Raw genomic sequence first — 17,095 nt, 5'->3', positions numbered from 1 at the left:
AAATGTGTTTGCTTTAAACAAACAGCTTCAGTTATTTTAATATAAATTATCTCCTTCTTTAACAATATCTTCTTAGAAATGTTTTCCCGAATATGAACATGTTTCACCAGTTTTTATTTCTGCAAAAACCATAGTGCAAGCAATAAGTTGCTTATTTTTAATTATGGTATTAGTAAAGAATACCTCATTAAACTCTGGGCAAGAATTAAAGGTATGAGAGATTAATGTACATTGCTTTAACTAAAAGTTTTCTCCATTATGTTGACTATTAACTCCAGACTTGACTATCTCCATTAAAATTTTTATGGAATGGCCAAAGTTCATATGTGGGGAGAAAATCTCAAGTTTGTTTTAGGGGATTTCATATTTGAACTGTGATGCATTTTAATATGAATTCTGTTCATTTCTAGGAAAAGAATGTTCACTTCTAAGAAAAGAATGATATTTTCATTGTCATACATTTTTTCTTCTGTTTACAAGGAATTTTAAAAAGATAATTCATCGCTTCACTCCAAGATATTATTAAAGATATTAGCATACTTCAATATGAAGATATTAGCATGTTTTTAGCTTTCAGCTGACTATATTTGCAATAGGCCATGCAGTGATTGAAAGTAAAATTAAAGGCCCTAATGCCACTTATTACTTTTGCTTTTTATTGGCTTTATTCTAGATCTACACATGCATTATGCATTTTTTAAAAAGGAAAATACAGTTTAGTACATTAAAAAGCCAAAAATCTTAGAAACAAAGACTATTAAAACAGACAAGCACAAGAATTGTTTGGAATACCTGGTTTTAAGTCCCCATGGACAAACATGTCAATCATATATCGACAGAATGCATACTGATCTGACAGAGTAGAAAGAAAAAAAATGAGAAAATGTCATCAAAATCCTTCTTTTTTCAATGGAGAAATGGTTTAACAAAACAAAATAGCACAATTCAATTTTGGTTACTACATATTTTCTGCAAAGAAATAATTTGTATTCATGGACATGCAGGAGGGAAAAGGCATAATGAACATAATGCTCCATTTAGTCATACAAAAAAATACCTTAAATTTTGAAACAGAGATAATATTATAGTGGTTGTTTTTAAAAATGAAAGCCTTTTTCATCAAATTTGCTACAAAGTCATCACATTAAAGCACTCATTCTCATTTGTCCTTTTGTAGACTTAGGATGATGAAGCAGAAATTTTACAAAAGAAAATTGGTTCCAATTTGGAATGTTTTACCAAATATTCTCTCCCAGATCCTAAATGAAGCTGCAGAATATTTTGTCAAAAGGCCTGCAGTAGGGCGAACCCCTTTGAAACTACTTTCCATGACAATGTTCTTTAATTAGAAGAAATCAAGAACAGACTAACAGTGCCAAATGATACCACTGTTAAGATAATTAATTGAGTAATTTTCATAAGACCATTTTATGATCTTGACTAGTCTATGACCTATGGAAAAAAGGATCAAAAGACAGTAAGTGGTGAACATTTGGGACAAACATCTTAAAATAATTTCAAGAGTGTTTTTTTTTTCTTTTCTCTCTAAACTATTTCATATTTTCACACAACTTTAAATTCTCCTAAGGTCATTCCAAGTTTCCATTGATGAAGATTCTCATTAGAATCTGTAAGTTTTACCAGAGATTCTCTAAATCTTGAATATTATGAAATGAATCTTCTATGCAATGATTTACATTTTAGTTTTCTTAGAATAGAGATCTTATTAATTGACCAAATCCAAAGGCAGCTTTGGGACCAAGTAAGTTTATTGGCTTTATACAACATGACATATTTTTAATTGTTTCACATTATGCGTATCAAACATGAAACAACAAAATTTGTTATTCTATTAATATACATTGAAGGATTTTTTAAAACTTCAATCTTTAGAGTGTTAATATTTTTAATGAGTTTTATTATGAAACTCTCCCAGGTCTTTCAAAACGTAAATGCTATGTGGTAGATCTAAAATACAATCGTGTTCATTAATACCTAAATATGTTAAGCCAAAACTCATATAATTTCAAAATGTTGTATGTATTTTTATTGTTGAAATGAGAGCACATTTTCCCACAGGAGACTCAGGAGTGGGAAAAAGGCTAATTCTCAGATCAGTCCATGAATCTATCTACTCTTTGATGAAGCTGCAGTAACAAAAATTTCAGATGCCAGGACCTGGGAACCTCATATGGAAAAAAAAAAAAAAAAAAAAAAAAGTAAGGTTGAAGCAGATGGTAGCTTCTCTTTTCTGAACACAAGATTTTCTTGCTGAATGGGTAAGTCTGCACTAAGACAAGACCAAAAAAAAAAAATGCATTTTCCTTTAATGGAAAATTAGAATTAGTTAAATGTGACATTGTCAGTCTTTCCCTTTTGTTTCACTATCTGAAGTGATTATGCCTTTAGATTTCTTTTAGAAGTAGTTCTCTGTTGGCAGTTTACTCATCAAAAAGACAAGGGAATTTCTTGTGGGACACATCATTTCAAAACTTGTGCTGTGGGTCTGGACCCTAGGATGATGCATTTTTATCAAACTCCCCTGATGCGTCTAATCAGATAGATCATATATGCAGAATCCCCAATCTAAAACCATTCAATTGTGTTTTTACTCAGTGATCATTAATGACACTACAGCCTCCTAGGACAGCAAAAGAGACTTTTTGTTAGAATGTAGTCTGAAGTTTAGAATGTAGGGACTATTTGTAATTTGAAGGATTTGTATGATGCTCCAAAATGAAATATTGTTCTCTGTCCCAAGGGATGATGGGCTAGCTATACACATAAAATGTTGAACAGTGTACTGAATTAATAAAACCACAGTTCAAAGTTTCCTCATCAATTTAATATTGAGAGTATATCAAAACTTTTTAACCTGGTATGAATATTACCAAAGTGCTATGTTTATTTTTTATCATACCAATAATGTGTGGTTCCAAAGATCATTCTTTTAATTAATGCATCAATAGTTCAATGAGTTTCTAATTTGAAAAGAAAATTCTCTATTAGTTCAAGGAACTTTCTTTTTCATCTAGAAAATTATTTGAATAATAACATTTAAAACGTTTTAGTTCTTTATAAGCAAGGCTGTGATCTTATATTCTAATGGCATCACTATTTTTAAAATATTTTACATTAAGAATTTTGTAATATTTTGTATATTTCTCTCTGTCCTCAGATCAAGATATATAACAATTCTTTGAAGGTATGTATTAGGCAGTTCTAAGTATGTCTGTTTCACCTGCCTTAGGACAGAGCAAAAGAAAATTCCTAATTCTAAAAGATTCATTTTACAGAAATGTTTCTTTAAACCCAAGTCAAACTATGTAGCAGGAATTTTTTCCTAAAGAAAAATCTGAGTTGTCTTGTCATTGTAACTCTCATAGTTATGGGATAATAATTTACATAAGTTAACTTCATATTTGGTCACCACTTCAAAGTAATTTTTCTCAAATAGCATCCTTCTAGGAATAATCCATGCTGTCCGTCTCTCCCCTTTGCGGTCCTCAGGGAGCAATGATGGACGTCATTCAGCTGCTGCTGCCTTGTCAGTGTTCCCTGTGGAGTGGCAGCTGAGGGAAAATGAATTCTGGGTGCAAAATGTCATCAGAAGGGATTCTTAAAAATAATCTTTAATGAGGATGGGGTACGTGCAGTCCAGTGTTCTATGGCAGATTCTCATTAGCTCTACTTTCTCTGACTGCTACAGATATTTAAATAATTGTTGGAAAAGAAAGAAAAAAAATAAGCAAAATACATAGGATCTGGGAGATTGTTTTGTTTCTTTTTTTCGCTTCCCCACAGACTCACCAGAGACTAAGAAGCAATATGCCATTTTGGCAACACTTCTTACCACCCAATAAATTGATTTAAATTGGTCCATAAAAACTGAATTATGAAATATAAAAGTTGTGTTTCAGTTTCTAGTAGCCATGTACATACATATGAATCTTATTCTCAGTGCTTTAAGTATAAATGCATTGTTTATGTATGAAATATTAAAAGTAACCACATTTAATATATTTACGTATATACTATGTAATCAAATAATTTCCAATAATTTTGTGTCCTGTGTAGGTTTCCAAGTAGTAAAAGATCTGCAAAAACAATTTATTTAAAAGGAACTATTTAGATATCTTAATGAAAAGAATATCTTAAATTCATTACATCTAACTTAAGCTAAGCAAATAAATATTTTCTTGACCAAAGAAGAACTAGTTTAATTTTACTGTCAACAATACAATAACTTCAAAATAAAAATAAACTCATGCATTTGTATTTTAAACAACAACTTTACCTTATTTAATTAAAACTATTATGTGATTAGGTTTTTAAATAAACAAATGCTCTTAAGTCTTAAGTGTAGAAATAAAAGTTAACATATTTATGTGTCTGACCAACCATTATAGGTTAAATTTTGATTACTTACCTAATACTACCTTTATTTAATTAATGATAGCTATTCTCAATAGGAAATTTAGCAAATGCATTTGTTTAGCTGAAGAAATCTTATTTGTGTACTTGTGTCTACCTCTGTGTGATATTTGAGCATCCTTTTAAAAGATAAATAGCTCTTAATGTAGAAATGAAAAGAGCAAAATGAAAATGGAATAATAATATAATGTTATCTTAAATAAATCTGTTCCTGATAGGAATAAAATATAGTATTTGTAACTTGAAAATAAATATTATTTGAAATGTCCTAGTGTTATGTCCTTATCAGTAAAATATAGTCTCAAAGCCACCAAAGATACTAAAAATGACCATCCCAAAACATGTTCATATTCCTACTTACTGGATAAGTATTTTGACATTCCTAAAAATAACTGGCATACATCTTTATAAACTTAAGATAAACTTGCATGTTTTAACTAGTTTCATGTTGGAAAAGGATGATCTAAAATGCAAAATATTTTAAGATATAAATAAACATATTAGTGAATCAGAAGATTAACTTTTGTATTCTATCATAATACAATATCCCATTAAAATATTTTTCTTCATTTATTACATTTATTTTCTATCCCAAATATTGCATAAATGAAATAATTTAAAAAGAGATGATAACTAATATTTTTAATTTTTCAGGGTAATATAATCATCTTAAAAATGAAAGAAAGATTTAAGGTTCCAAAGTTTTAATTAAATCCTATATTAAAATATTACTTCAAAATAAGTGAAAATTTCTTAAAGTTTTTTGATCACAAAAAGAAAAAAAGATCTTTCTTCCTTCTTCTTTTTTAAAATATATATTTTAAAATATGTACCTTTCATCCTATAAATCAAAGTTTACAAATATTACTTTTACACTGAAGTTTACCAATATTGTCAATTTGGGGAAGATAAAATTACAAAAGTAGATAAAATACAAAAGTATACTGCATATTTCAGATCATGTTAACTATAATGAGGAAAATTATTGTCATTTTTCTGTCCGAAAGCTTAATCAGAAATTAGATGTTAAGATTTTTTAAAAAACATAAAAGTCTCAGAGTATCCAATTCCTTGATTTTAACTCTCACATGAAATTATTCAATTGCTACCAGAGTAAAAGAAAATTTTATTTTGCACCCTCTGTAGGACACATCCTTTACAGAAATAGGTTAGGTCCCACATTCTAGTCATGGAGTCTCAGAGTGTGTAGTGACCTTGACCTAAGAATGGACTTAGAGAAGGAAAGATTCAACAAAGCCCAAAGGCCCTTAGTAGCCCTCTAAACACTTCACCCACCGCTTTATGTTTACTTAGAACCCTTCCATAAAGAACTTCAGTTGTCTTTTCCACCTCCATTTAAATGCTATACCATTTCTGAAGTGAGGGTATAAGTTTGACATCACTCTTATTGAAGAGAATCAGTCACCTGTCAGCTGTAGAGCTTTCCAAAATCATCAATTTAGTCACTGGAAACTGGCAAAAAATGCCGAGAGTTCTTTTTTCTACAACTTTGTTGCCTATTAAATTCAATGAATTTTATAATTTGATCATATTCTAAATTGTGTGTGCTTTCAGAAACCGTGAGAATGTACAAATAGTTTTAATAGTATTTATTATTTATAATTTGTTCATAGACTCCTTAACAAATCTTTGGAATTGCTATCATTTTTTTTTCTGGAGTGCTTTTCTCTTAAGTATGACACACAAAATTGTTCAATTGTTATTCTGTCTCTTAATAGAAATTCTACATCTCAAGAATTCAACATTTACTCCCAACATTTAAGTAACTCCAGACTCTAATTCAAAAACCACTTTAAAATACTTCAAAATGCAACCTTAGATATGTTTGAACTCATTTTATATTTCTATAAATAAATATTAATTCCCATTTTATTATATTTCTTTTCCAGTATATTTACATGTATGGGTCTGTTACCCCTGTTTGGAGTCTGATTTTGATCTTTGTCAGGTTAATTTTACTGCATCTGCTTCTTGCCCAATATCCTCTTAGAGCCTCGGGCTGCTTCCTCCTCTGAATGTTTACCTTGCTGCTCATGTTTGGACAGTGCCTCTTTGTCCTCCTTTTCTTTATCCTTCTCTTTGGTTTTCGGTGATGGTTTCTGTACTTCTTTTACTTTTGCAGCTGTTTGCTTCATTTTCTCTGGTTTCCCACCTTTTGCTTCCTTTTTAGTCTTTTCATCAGTCTTTTCTTTAGACTTAGCCTTCTTTTCTTCTGTTTACAGTTAAGAAACATTAGATTATTACTTTTTAAACTTACCAACAGAATATTTCTTCTGTAATTGCTACTTAAACATAATCTTTAGAAGAAAGAGGAAAGGAAAAAAAAGGAACAGGAAACTGTAATTTTGACATAAATATTTGTGATTGTTATCAAAATTTAATGCAATGTATGAAGGGGTATCTTAAACTTATAGCTCATCTGCAAAATGCAACTCTTTTTTAATTTAAAATGCTATATTTTATGTAATCAAGAGAGACTAAGCTACATTTAAGATCAGAGATTTTTCTTCTGACAAAATCATTTTGGAAACAGCAAAACCAGTTTCTTGCTATGGAGTCCCTCAAAGGTATGTTATACTGAGACTCTCCAAGGAGGAAAATTATGCTATATATATTATCCAAAATTATTTTACCATAAATTTCTCATACAAATATTACCCACTCACTTCATAAGTTTCAAGATTCCAAACTCTTTGTGGGTTCTGTGACTATACTTGGGATTTTCTTCTACATTCTATGAACCATTTCTAAATATCCTTTGCTTGCTTTTTGCTTTTTCCTATAGCAAATTCATACATATCGTGACTGAGAAAAAAAAATCTGCTTTCTGTGGATGACTTGAATCAACACTGTTCTAGAAACCCACACTGAAATGTTTATTAGGGTCTGTCTGGAGCGAAATTTCCCCTGGTATGGCCAACAGCCAAATTTACACAACTCAAAAAGCCCTTCCAGAGAATCTGTATTGGTCTGAGCTCATAGATATTTGATGAATCTTTACCAGCACAGTAATATTATTTTCTAAAGAAATATTTAATGCAGTGTTTAAAACCCTGAGATATTTGTTTTCATTGTTTGTCTTTTCATAGCTCCTCTCCAAAAGTTTCTTTTCTTCCACCATTCAACTTCAATTTTCTTGAATGCATTATGTTTTTTCCCATGCTAACATTGTCAAACTGCAGTGTATATTTTCCACATATTCTATATATCAAAATTTCACCACATTCAATTCACATGTAAAAAATTGGCTTTGATATTGAATTTAATCATTTCTTCCCCTGATATTTCATTGACCTGAATTTTTATTAAAGCATTTTATTTCCTATTGTGTATTTTGAATTACAGATGATTGTTCACTTATCTGTGTCCCTTACCACACTTATAAGCAACTTCAAATAGGAACTCCATTATTCAACTTTGTATCACCATTATGTCTAGTACAGTGCTTTTTTCAGAAAAAAAAAAACCCAAAAACAGAATAAATGTATGCTTAACTGATGGAGTAAATATTTCATTATATTCAGGTCATATATATATATAACAGTGATAGATTAAATATGTAAATAGAAATGTTTAGAATAAATGTATTAAATCTTGGAAAACTTGTTAACTGATTTTTGGTTTATGCTTTGTTATGTGAAATTGTTATTTTTGGCTATTCTGTATGATATGTACCTGATCCTTTGTAGACTTACACAAATTTAAGATTGGCTTTACACTATACAATTAAAAATGTTAAATTTATATCTATTTGTAATTTCATAAAACTTTATACAGAGACAATTTTCTTAGAAACAGGATTATTATAATCATTGATTTTAAGTATACACATGGTAAAATTTTCCCTACCTATTTTAGAAATTTATCAGAGACTCTCATCTTTGAAATAGATAACTTTGTCTTCAATAGAAAAAATGAGAACTCCATAATGAGGTGAATATAATGAGAAAAATATTGTGAAACTAAAGCAATATCAAATTTCTACTTGTTTTGATCAAACGGAATCAATATTCTTAAATTTTATGACAAAGTACTTTCCCTCATTTTAACAAAAAGAATTTAAGAGACATTCATTCAGGATTGATAAAGCAAATATATATATATATATATATATATATATATATATATATATATATATATATATAATTTATGTGTGTGTGTGTGTATCCATGTTGTATTTAAATAACCTCATTTTAGTTAGGTAGATAATTAATTCATGACATTTGTCAAATACAAAACAAAATAGTTTAATCAAAAGAATGACATCTGCATATTTGATATAATTTTGCATGTAGCATTGCCCATTTATAATTTTATAAGAATAAAATGTCTGTCTCATGCCAAAGTAGAGAAATATGTTATCTAATAAACATACTATGGTTCTACCTATTTTTTGGAGTTAGAAAATACCTAATTCCATCTCTCATTCATTAAGTAACTACAAATTGCTTGACTTCTCTATGCCTCAGTTTTCCTGCATTTAAAATAAATCATCATTGTAGCTGCCTGTTCCTCTAATAATGCTGTGGAAACAAGCAAGATAATGAACAACAATAACACAACAACAAAAATTGAACACTGCAAAATAAGTACATAAATTCCTAATGTTGAAAATACATATGTTACATTATTAGAGCTCTTTGAAACTTCCTTTTAATTTACCCAGAATTTAATATATACAGGAGGTACTACATTGTACTAATTCTACATATGAGAAATCCAAGAAACAAAAGCCATTTGGTAAAGATGGTACAACCAAATGAGTCAGGAAAAATAGCAGTAAAACCAGAATGTCTAACCAATTTCCTAAGAACACTAACTGGCATAAAGTTATAAATATTATCCTGTGAAAATGATACAAAAATATATCTTAAGACATATGGGAGCAGATATAAATATACACAGACCCAGCTAAAGTAATACAGTCTTCCTGAACATGGTCACAACAGCAGTAGCCTCCCCCACTTCATCAAACACAGACATCTTAAGACCTGCTATTTCCAGGCCAGTTAAAATAGTCTGTTTCAAACTTGGCTCATTCATTCACCTTCTGATTCCATCATTGTCTTCTTCGTCTTTCCTCTTTATAATTTTTAATGAACTACAGGTGTAGGCTAGTTCTGATACAGGACCCTACATCTGTTCCAGGGTAGACAATGAAATACCCACTGTGAAAGTTCTGAGGTGGGCTATTTAGTTGCTGTCCTTGGACAGACTGTGGTTGAAACAGAGCTAGAAATACTGTGTTCAATAAAAGTGCCTCTGGGAATAAAAGCTCTTTCTAAGGAGACTCACTTTCAAGTTTATATTTATGTCTGATTTAAATGTTACATACTACAGTTTAGACCTATTAAATACTATTCTCTTTTCCTAGATATCACAATACCTACAAAGAACATTTCCTATATGTTTCCTGTTCCTAAAACAACATAGACATATAAAATGAAAATAAATTTTTGTGTGCATGTGTGTATATGTGTGTGTGTGTGTGTGTGTGTGTGTTTTATAGTTTGCATCTATCTTCTCCAGAAGAATGTATGTAAATTGAAAGCATTTGTAGCAGGCTGACTCAGGATGGTGCCCAAAGATTCCTGCCTTTTGTACCCTTGCATAGTCTGCTCCCTGTGAATACAATTTGACCTAGAAATATGCTAACCAATAGTACACTGCCAAAGTGGATGAATGAGACTTGCATGATTAGTCAACATGAAATTGTGATATCTTCATGCAGATTCTTTCTCTTGCTAGGTCTAATGAAGTCAGCTATCATATCACTCATACTCCTGCAACAAGGAATTAAGGGTACCTCTGGCCAACAAGCAGCAAAAAGCTGAGGCCTTCATTCAAATAGCTATGAGAACTGAATTTGCCAATGCCCTATAAATGAACTTGGAAATGATCTTTGTCCAAGTGAACTTTCAAATGATACTTCAGCCCTGGTTTATAACTTGTTTTTAGTTTTGAACAGATTGTGAAGGAAAGTACTGAACTAGTCCATGCCCAGGTATTGGACCCACAGCCTCAACGTTTGTGGTCATGTTTTACACAACAATAAATAACAAATACAGCATTCAACACATACTTATTGAAAAGATTTATTTAATTATCTTTGGAAAGAATACTTGATTTACCTGTAGGTCACCTGGGTTTCTGACTTAATCCAATTATATACTAGCAATATGACCTGACCAAATTGTTTTGTCTTTCTAGGGGTTAATTATTTTTTCATCTATTAAACTCAGTAATTAATTTGGAAAATCACTAAAATCTCTACTAGCATTTATATTTCACACACACACACACACACACACACACATATATGTAATTCATTTTCACTCACATCTGTGGAAGAGAGCCAAATAAAATTAAAATGTATTTACTTAGCTATAAATTTAATATAGAGACTAAATTCATGCTACTTTTTTAAAAAGCAGTCTCATTTTATAACCCATACATTTTAGCTTCAATAAAATATCAGCTTAGCTTACAGAAAATAATTATTTTAAAATATATTTCCCCTAAATGGTCTAATATTTAAAATTTTTGAATTAACAAACTGAATGTTGAAAATAGATTCTTTCTCCTAAATGATTAGATTCTTGAACATAATAGATTATAATTTCTAAAATATACTGATTACAACTTTTATTTTAAAATACAAGGAAGACAATTAAATTTAAGGGATAAGGTTTAACTTCCAGTTCATATTTATATTTTTCTAACACAAAATAATTGGTAACTAAATTTAGAATAGATCAGTTTACTCAAAAAATCAGTATTCAGTTGTGGAAATAATAATATTATAGCGATATTCTAATTGATTTGTAGGGGTATATTATCAAGATACTTTTAGTGTTCAAAGTCTTAACATAATAATGAAGTTATGTGCATAAAAAAATGAAACTCTGAGTTTGAATTTCCTGAAATCGATCACAAGATGTAATACTTGTCAAAAACTACAAACCAGGTGTTATTTTCTTATTGCCAAAGTAACAAATTATCACAAACAGTTGCTTAAAACAATACACATTTATTATACCGGAGTTTACATGATTTTAAAATGTTGGCTCACTATGGCTCAATTGGGTTCCTTGTTTATGGTTCACAAGTCTAAAATTGGTTCACAAGTCTAAAATCAAACTATCAACAGAGTCGTTTCTTAGTCTCTGGGAAAGAACATTTCTTACGTTTTCCATGTGGCTAAGGAGGGCAAGTCCTCACACTTCAAATCTCTCTGCTTCTGTTGCTAAATCTCTCTGCATCTGAATACTTTGCAATAGCATTTTGAGCCCACCTGTATAATCCAGGATAATCTCCCTGTTTCAGATCAAACTTCCCTACTCCTGCAAAATTCAGTTGGCCATGTCATGTAACATCTTGATGGGAATGACACCAAAGGGGAAAAGTCATGGAACAAAATTCTCCCAATCAAGTATGATGAAGCTCTTCATTTTCCTCTCCTATTTAAGATGATCATTTATCACAGTCAGTTTTTTATTATTCTTTAGATAGTAAATTTTAAATATAAGGTTCATACTTATGTAAATGCAAATGAAATTCTGAATGGTAACAAACATCTGATTCTCTATTGCCTAAAATATAATCTTTTAAAGTAAAAAGTAGTCAGTTGTGGAAATAATAAAGGAAATTTTACCTTTTGCTCCTGCCTTTGTCTCTGGCTTTTCTTTCTTCTCAGTTTTTTCCTTGTGAGTTGCTTAAATAGAAAAATTTTACATTAGTATATACTTTAATAGATTTCAAAACCAAGTTTTTCCTTGCCCTTCATTTTGTAACCATCAAAATCATGGACTGCTTTGAAGATTTATGACATTGATGAATCTAATTCAGGAAAAAAGTTACAAGTGTAATAATAACTTCATAGAATTCAATGTAAAACTTAACATTGATTTAGAAAGCATTTTGAAACCTAGATCCTCCCTTCCTTTTTTAAGTCATTATTCCTAGAAGATAAAGCTTTCAGGGAAGGAAAAAAAAAAAGAAGGAGCAATTTTATAGGGATTTGTTGAAAAACGTATCTCATGTCAGGAATAAAAACTCTATTTAGGATTAATAGCAAGAAGTATTTAAATCAGGACTAAAGATGTGATTAAGCTCAGTGTTTTCTCAACAGGGGCACAACTGACATTTGGGAAGAACAATTCCTCACAGTAGGAGACTGTCTTATGCTTTGAAAAAAAAAATGTTTAGCCTCTCTGGTACCTGCTTCCCAAATGCCCTCCAGTCCAATGTCATTTTGACAACAAAAGTTTTCCAAATATTCCCTAGAGGGGAAAACTTTAGTTGAGAACCAACAGTAGTATGAAGAGTAATTCAAAAAAGGATTATTGATAAAGTATATTAATTGATCATTATTCCACATGATACCTGAGATATTTTCTCCTTACTTATTTAGCTAATTAACAAATCAATATAAATGTGTTTTAACTTGGCTTTTTATTTAGATACACTGATGAAATCTTGTGTATCTCAATAGTTTAAGTAAAGGTTATCTGAGAAGTACAATAGCATGTTTAGCATATTTTTTATAGTTCAAATATATTAAACTGAGTGTTTTGTTGTTTGCTCTAAATATTATATAGTTCTCAGAATTTATACACTGTTTTCTGAAGTATAAAAATAGGACTTAGGTAAATTCTAAAATATTAAGAGACAAAATACAAGATTTAATTAAACAGCTGGTTTAAGGAAGAAGTCAAATTAAAGCCTCAAACATTTCTCCATCTATATAAGAACAGTAATATACATCAGCTTTACTTAAAAAAAAAAATGGAGGTGGGGCTTAATAGGAGGTGTTTGGGTCATGGGCGGTCCAGTCTCAGGAACAGATTAAGCTGTTCTCATTAGAGTGAGTGAGTTCTTACTTAAGAGAATGAGTTGTTAGAGAGTTTGACTTTCTTGACTCTCTCCTTGCCTTCCACAATGTGATAATATATCAGGAAGGGCTTCACCACAAGCTTTTTATTTGAATTGAGCCCAGGAGACCTTTACCACTGAATTACATCCCAGTCCTTTCTATTTTATTTTATTTTCAGACAAGGTATCACTAAATTGATTAGGCCCTTGCTAAATTACTTAGGCTGATCTCAAACTTCTGATTCTTCTGCATTAGCCTCCAAAGTTACAGGGGTTACAGCCTTATACCACCATACCCAGCCCAATCTGTAGTATATTTTATAGCAGCAGAAAACAGACTAAGATTCCCTCTATTAATAGTTATCCCCAAATCTTAGAGAAACCATGCTAGCCTTATAGAAAGTTTAAAGCACTGTCCAGTTGATGACCAAGTGACCCTGACAGAATACACAGCTCCTGAAAGAGCAGGGGCCTTCTCCAGGGATTCAGCGTGCCCAATAGCCACCTAGGCTACATTTGGGGTTATGGGTTCCAGAGTGGACAATGTTAGCAAAAGGAACACTATGATAGGATGCACAGGGTATAATCCACGCAAGATCAAGGTTTACATTAGAATATCTCATAAAACACAAATACCAAGGTGGGCATGGTGGCAAGTACCTGTAATCCCAGTGGCTCAGGAGGCTGAGGTAGGAGTATCCCAAGTTCAAAGCCCGCCTCACCAATGGCAAGGCACTTAGCAACTCAGTGAGACCCTGTCTCTAAATAAAATACAAACTAGAGCTGTGGTGTGGCTTAGTGGTTGAATGCCCCTGAGTTCAATACCTGGCACCAAAAAAAAAAAAAAAAAAAAAAAAAAAACAGAAACACAAATATCCATTTAAAGGGATACAATAAATAAAAGAATACAACACAACATTTTATTTATTTTCAATTTAGATACATTTCATATAATATTTATAATTTAAATGTCAAAAATCTTCATTATTTTAACAACAACAAAAAAATTTAGCTACTGTGAAGGTTGAAAAAAAACACATAAGAAATACCAGTTTATTTCATTTAGCCAGAGTACATAAAGTCTGGTGCTCATAATTCTGTGTAACTCACCAGTAGATAAGAAATTGACATCTGTTTCGAGAACAGAGAAAGAAGATGGCTATATTGAAATTGATGGAAATTATCACTAAGTAAACATTAATAAAAGGATAAATATTGAATTCAAATATTCAAGTATACACATACAATGAGTAATATTGAAGCATGTTTCAATGGATATTATTTAAATGTCGTAAGTATTCTCCCATATTCCACCTAAATGGAATGGTTCGAAACACAAGAAAACTAAGCAGGATATGCATACTGTGGATACATAAATGAGCTGAAATATCCTAGACATGATCCTATTTAAAACAAAAACAAAAATAAATTAGAATCTTACTTCATATTGCACATTCGAATGGAATTTTAATGAATTCAAGTCAAATGTAAAATATGGAACATTCTTTAAATCTAAGGAAAATAGTAGTTATCAAATTAATCTATTTTATTTTTTTTAGTTGTTGCTAGACCTTTTTTTTTTTTAATTTATATGCAGTTCTGAGGATCAAACCAAATGCCAAGCAAGTGTACTACCACTGAGCCACAGCCCCTGTCCCTCAAATTAATCTTTGATGAAGGTTCAAAAGCAGAAAAAACACAAGAAAATATCAACATATCTAGTGGCATGAAAGTCCAGCAATCTAAATACACACACTAATACATTCAATATGTATGTTCTCATGGATAGAAAACCTAAGATTGACTGCAAAACTAGCAGAAACATATTTGAAAAAAGTTATGAACTAAGAGATCTATATGCCAAAATCACACCACTAGGAAAAGTGGGCAATGATTGTGAACATTTACAAAAGGAAATATACACCACTAAAAGTTATATTTAAATTATTCAGCCTATTAGTAGCAATCAGCCCTAAGAGAGGGTGGAAGACAACATTGGCATTTAAATACTATGTGGGTTTTTAAAAAAGAATAGGGCAAATATTTATTTATGGGTCTGAAAAAATTTCTAGGATATATTTTTAAAAGTCATAACATAGGATATGTCAGATTTTGTATAGAAACAGGGAGAAGCAATAATATATATTATTAATAATATACTAGTAAAATATTATAGTACTATTATTATAGTATTATACCATATATTTATATAATCACATTATAAATTACACATTTTATGTACTAAAGCTGTAAAAGGCTTAAACTCACACATGTAGTTTATGGTGAGAACTTGGGGTGGGATGGAATGGGAAGTGGGATGGCAGGGGTGAGGGAAGGTTTTCACAGAGCAAGTTTATGTGCCAAGCAGACATGTTGTGCGGATTATCTATTCTAAATAAATAAATAAAAACTAACAAAAAAAGTACAGTCTAATAGTAATAAAAATATATTAATATCATTAAAATATAGGATCTACTGTCTTATCTATAAAATTGATAAGTATTTTCTGGGAAAATATTCTCACTGCTGGCTAATGCAGCTTAAAAACTGCTGGCTGGGGTTGGGGGGTTTGACATGGCATTTCTGAAACGTCAAGTGGTATGGGGAATTGAAGAGCATTAGGGACTTAGTCCCTTTCAATCCAGAAATTCATCCCTTCAGAATCTGTTCCAAGGAAATAATCATAATATAAATTGAAAAAGAAGAAATGCAAGGTCAGCTAAAATTTGAATGTAAGAAAGGGAATTCAAAATAAAAAGGTTTAATGTTAACAACAGCAAAAAAGAATGTCTGCATACCTTTCTTTTCAGGTTTTTCCTTTTCTTTTGTTTTTTCTTTGTCTTTTTCCTTTTCTCTGTGTGTGACTAGAAAGGAATAGATAAAACTTTATTTAAATACAAGGAATAAATGATAAGATAATTGCATGACAGTTTTGATGTCAAAAACTTTTCTGCTGCTTTTAGAGATTTTCCTTTAACTGACATGAAGGTTTTACATATTTGGAGGTTTAAGCTTCAACATAATTATAGATTTGCTTTCTATTTCTATTTTTATTTCACATCTAACCACAAACCAGAACCAAAAGTAGGTCTCACGGCAAAGATAAGCTATGCTTCAACTTCTCCAAGTCTTTAATTTCATGATTAGAAAATTAAAAATCATTGTAACTCCAAAAGAATAACAATTCTTGTATTGATATTAAATAAATGCCAGAAATCTGAGTACAAAATAGAGAGAAATAGTCTTCTGAACCTGAAACTAAGTAGAATCAACCCAAATTATATGTGTTAATCTACAGCAATATTCTAGATTAAAATTTTTGAAAACACACTAGAATGAGATTAAAATGTGAATAAATCTTTAAAAAAACAAAACTTAATCCAATGAGCTATAATCCAATTAATTATTACATCATTTGAATTTAAGTCATAATCTCACCCCACACTTTAGTCATAATTTGTATCAATTATCCAAACTAGAAGCATGGGATTCAACTCAGATTTCTCTCTCTCTCTCTCTCTCTCTCTCTCTCTCTCTCTCTCTCTCTCTCTCTCTTATTTTCCTCTTCTGTTCATGAACTAAGCTGTTTCCATCTTAGCTTTTTCATATTTCTCTCATTCAACTTCTTTTATTTAATATTATGTTACCTACCAATTGCATATTTACACAAATATAAGGATAGCACACCTGCAATGAACTAAAACTCTGCTAAGCAAGATAAATACCATCCCTGTCATTGGGATGTCAACCAGCTAATGGTTGATGG

General features: G+C 30.7%; 1 protein-coding gene across 1 annotated transcript in view; it reads right to left on the bottom strand.

Annotated features, from left to right (window-relative positions):
• Window positions 1–792: 792 nt before the first annotated feature.
• LOC124102409 (triadin) overlaps window positions 793–17,095 on the bottom strand; it is a gene marked incomplete at its 3' end in the record, with an annotated part of 122,816 nt that continues 106,513 nt past the window's right edge. The window contains 4 exon segments of the mRNA XM_046458677.2: window positions 793–852; window positions 6,479–6,667; window positions 12,110–12,169; window positions 16,128–16,193. Coding sequence (XP_046314633.1) covers window positions 793–852; window positions 6,479–6,667; window positions 12,110–12,169; window positions 16,128–16,193 — 375 coding nt within the window.

This window comes from Marmota monax, unplaced genomic scaffold (assembly GCF_021218885.2).
Source record: "Marmota monax isolate L192 unplaced genomic scaffold, Marmota_monax_Labrador192_F-V1.1 WCK01_AAM20220418_F8-fsc00198, whole genome shotgun sequence".
Taxonomy (NCBI): Eukaryota; Metazoa; Chordata; class Mammalia; order Rodentia; family Sciuridae; genus Marmota; species Marmota monax.
The sequence above is the reverse complement of the archived record's forward strand: the minus strand, read 5'-3'. Positions and strand labels throughout refer to the sequence as shown.